The following is a 3,896-nucleotide window of genomic DNA, read 5'->3' as shown; positions in this document are numbered from 1 at the left end:
TATTGGGACTTCATCAAGATCAAAAGAAACAGTCAACAAAACCAAAGACAACCATCAAAATGGGACAAGATGCTTGCAAATGACATATCAGATCAAGTGCTAGTATCCAAAATCTATAAAGAACTTACCAAACCCAACACCCAAAGAACAAATAATCCAATCAAGAAATGGGCAGAAGTGGCAAGAGGGACGCAAGCCGGGAGGAAAGGGGGAGTCCAGGAGGCGGCAGTGGCGGCACTGGAGCGCTCCTCTCCGGGACTGGCTGACCCGGGGAGCGAGGACATCGCTCCGCACTGCTCTTCTGCCTGCCGCCAAGCCGTCCCTTCTCGCTATGTCCCAGAGCAGACATCGCGCCGCGGCCCCGCCGCTGGAGCGCGAGAACAGCGGGACCTTCAGTTTGGGGAAGATGATAACAGCTAAGCCAGGGAAAACATCAATTCAGGTATTACACGAATACGGCATGAAGACCCAGAAAATCCTGGTTTATGAATATGAAAGATCGGATGTGCAAATACATGTACCCACTTTCACCTTCAGAGTAACCGTTGGTGACATAACCTGCACAGGTGAAGGTACAAGTAAGAAGCTTGCGAAACATAGAGCTGCAGAGGCTGCCATAAACATTTTGAAAGCCAATGCAAGTATTTGCTTTGCAGTTCCTGACCCCTTAATGCCTGACCCTTCTAAGCAACCAAAGAATCAGCTTAACCCTATTGATTCATTACAGGAGTTGGCTATTCATCATGGCTAGAGACTTCCTGAATATACCCTTTCCCAAGAGGGAGGACCTGCGCATAAGAGAGAATATACCACAATTTGTAGGCTAGAGTCATTTATGGAAACTGGAAAGGGGGCATCAAAAAAGCAAGCCAAGAGAAACGCTGCTGAGAAATTTCTTGCCAAATTCAGTAATATTTCTCCAGAGAACCACATTTCTTTAACAAACGTAGTAGGCCATTCTTTAGGATGTACTTGGCATTTGTTGAGGAATTCTCCTGGTGAAAAGATCAACTTACAGAAAAGGAGCCTTCTCAGTATTCCAAATACAGATTACATCCAGCTGCTTAGTGAAATCACCAAGGAACAAGGTTTTAATATAACATATTTGAATATAGAAGAACTGAGCGCCAACGGACAGTATCAGTGTCTCGCCGAACTCTCCACCAGCCCCATCACGGTCTGTCACGGCTCTGGGATCTCCTGTGGCAACGCGCAGAGCGATGCCGCTCACAACGCCCTACAGTATTTAAAGATAATAGCAGAAAAAAAGTGAGCCTGAAGCAACTCCTGGAGCCCTCAGTAGCACAGAAGAACTCCCCCTGCGCCCCTCACCAAGTAAAATGTTTACTACATTTGAGTTTGTGTGTTGTTTCTAAATCTCTACCTAGATTCCATCAACACTCCAGAATTAACGACCTCATCGTAGTTCTTAAACTCTTTTTAATGGCTTCAACTTTGTACTGGTATATTGTATTTATAAACTTTGTACCATAGGCAGAGTGTAGCACCCATGTTACAATGCCACGTCCATACAGGGAAGAAAGTGCATGTTGTTGATGATGAGGATGACGAAAACGGCGAAGAAACAAAACTACTGCTAGCAACAGTCGTTCTTACTGGTACTTAACCTCTTCTTTGCGAAAGGCTTTGTACAGGGAATTTGTGGGAAGCCCCTTAGAGTTTGGAGGAATGCGCTGACAGACGTTCATTGAATGTCACTGTTGAATTTCAGGGAACATGATTGGTCTGCTGTGTATTTGAATCCATGTAATAAAGAGCTGTTGTTGTAATGGAAAAAAAAAAAAAATGGGCAGAAGACATGAACAGACATTTTTGCAAAGAAGACATCCAATGGCCAGCAGACAGATGAAAAAATGCTCAACATAGATCAGCACCAGGGAAATTCAAATCTAAACCTCAATGAGATACCACCTCACATGAGTCAGGATTGCTAAAATTAACAAGTCATGAAATGACAGATGTTGGCAAGGATGGGGAGAAAGGAGAACTCTCCAACACTGTTGGCGGGAATGCAAGCTGGTGCAGCTACTCTGGAAAATAGTGAGGAAGTTCCTCAAAAAGATGAAAATAGAGCTACCCTATAATCCAGCAACTGCTCTACTGGGCATTTACCCCAAAGATACAAATGTAGTGATCAGGTGGGACATATGCATCCCAATGTTTATAGCAGCAGAGTCTGTAATTGTCAAACTATGGAAAGAGCCTAGATTTCCATCAACAGATGAGTGAATAAAGAAGATGTGGTACATAATAAATACAATGGAATATTATCCAGCCATTTAAAAAAATTAAATCTTGACATATGCAATGACATGTATGGAAATATAGGGTATCATGCTAAGTGAAGTAAGTCAGTCAGAGAAAGACAACTATTATATGGTCTCACTGATATGAGGAATTTGAAAAAGAAGACAGAGGCTCATAGGGGAAGAGAAGGAAAAATGAAAGAAGGCAAAAACCAGAGAGGTTGACAAAAAACAGAGACAAACCACAAGAGACCGTCAATCATAGGAACCAGACTAAGGGTTGCTGGAGTGAAGGCAGATGGGAGGGATGGGGTGACTGGGTGATGGACATTGGGGAAGGTATAGGCTATGATGACTGCTGTGAATTATGGAAGACTGTTGAATCACAGACCCATGTCCCTGAAACAAATGATACATTATATGTTAATAGAAAGAAAGAAAGAATTAATTTAAAGAATTTAAAACTGACTATATATACCCTTCCACAGAACCATAAATTAGTTAAAATCCAGAATTAGAAGTTACTATAACTTTGTGTCTCAAAATAAGTTAAATCAAAACCAAAAACAAAAATTAAAAAAAAAAAAAAGGAGGAAAGAAAGGAAGAAAAGGAAAGGAAAAGAAAACATAAACAAACTCTGGACAAGCAGTCAGAGACTTGGTGCAATCTACTTCTTGGTTTCATTAGTTACCTTTTAGATGACTTTAGGCAAAGTATTTAATAGATTGGATTCTCCTTATTTCAAATATGTCATATAAAAGATTAATAGAATGTTGCAACTTGAAGGAAATAAGAGATAGTTCAAAGGGATTCATGGCACTTTAGGTATTAAAAATTATCAAATTTATTTTAATCAATAGATTTTATTTCCTAAGTTAAAACTTTAATAATAAATAATAAGTAATATTTGGCCCTTACTAACTGTTAATTTCTGGTTGAATATGCATTTTGTTTTCAATATTTGGAGTTAATTTAGAGGCAAAACTTTTATTAAAAACATTCTTTCTTGTTTAACTATCTTGGAAAATAGATCCTGGCACAAAACTGGTTGAAGGTAGTTTATGCAGGACATGATCCCAAGGAGAGTAAATTAAAGAGTTGAAAAAGTGAGACAGTGAAAGGAGAAAAGATACTCAAGGAGGCTTATTGGAAAGGTCACTACTCTGACCACTTGGAAGTATAAGCCCTCTAGAAACGCTCAGAGGAATGGTGTAAAACACATTTCAGACTGGTTTCCTTAAGGATAAGTTCCTTGAATAATTTATCTACCAACTCCCAATTTTATTGACGGGGGTTGTTCCTGGGGATGTTAAATCCCAGCACTTCAGTGCTATCTTCTCTATGGGCTGACTAAGGCTTCATGGCTCAGGAGAAAGCTCTCAGGAAGAAGAGCTCCTTCAGTATACATAGAAAATTTTCACTGCAGCAACAGGTGAACTTCCAGATGAACAGAAGGGATTTGCACAGGGCTGGGAAAAACTGCAACACCATGTTACACAATTAAAAAGAGGGCCACATTACCCATAATATTAAAAGGTAATACACTATTATAAACCATGACAGTGTGAAAATATAACTAAGGAAAATCAAAAGTTATAAAGAGGAAGGAAAAGTGAATTGTAATAATG

At 39.8% G+C, this 3,896-nt stretch overlaps 1 protein-coding gene across 1 annotated transcript; it reads left to right on the top strand.

Annotated features, from left to right (window-relative positions):
* Window positions 1-210: 210 nt before the first annotated feature.
* Window positions 211-1,357, top strand: LOC116594734 (interferon-inducible double-stranded RNA-dependent protein kinase activator A-like). The gene is given in 1 exon segment (XM_032350200.1): window positions 211-1,357. A coding segment is annotated over 1 exon segment (942 nt). The 5' UTR covers window positions 211-331; the 3' UTR covers window positions 1,274-1,357.
* The last annotated feature ends 2,539 nt before the right edge of the window (window positions 1,358-3,896 follow it).

Source organism: Mustela erminea, chromosome 1 (genome assembly GCF_009829155.1).
Source record: "Mustela erminea isolate mMusErm1 chromosome 1, mMusErm1.Pri, whole genome shotgun sequence".
In the NCBI taxonomy this organism is placed as follows: Eukaryota; Metazoa; Chordata; class Mammalia; order Carnivora; family Mustelidae; genus Mustela; species Mustela erminea.
This window is presented reverse-complemented; position numbering and strand designations above follow the sequence as displayed.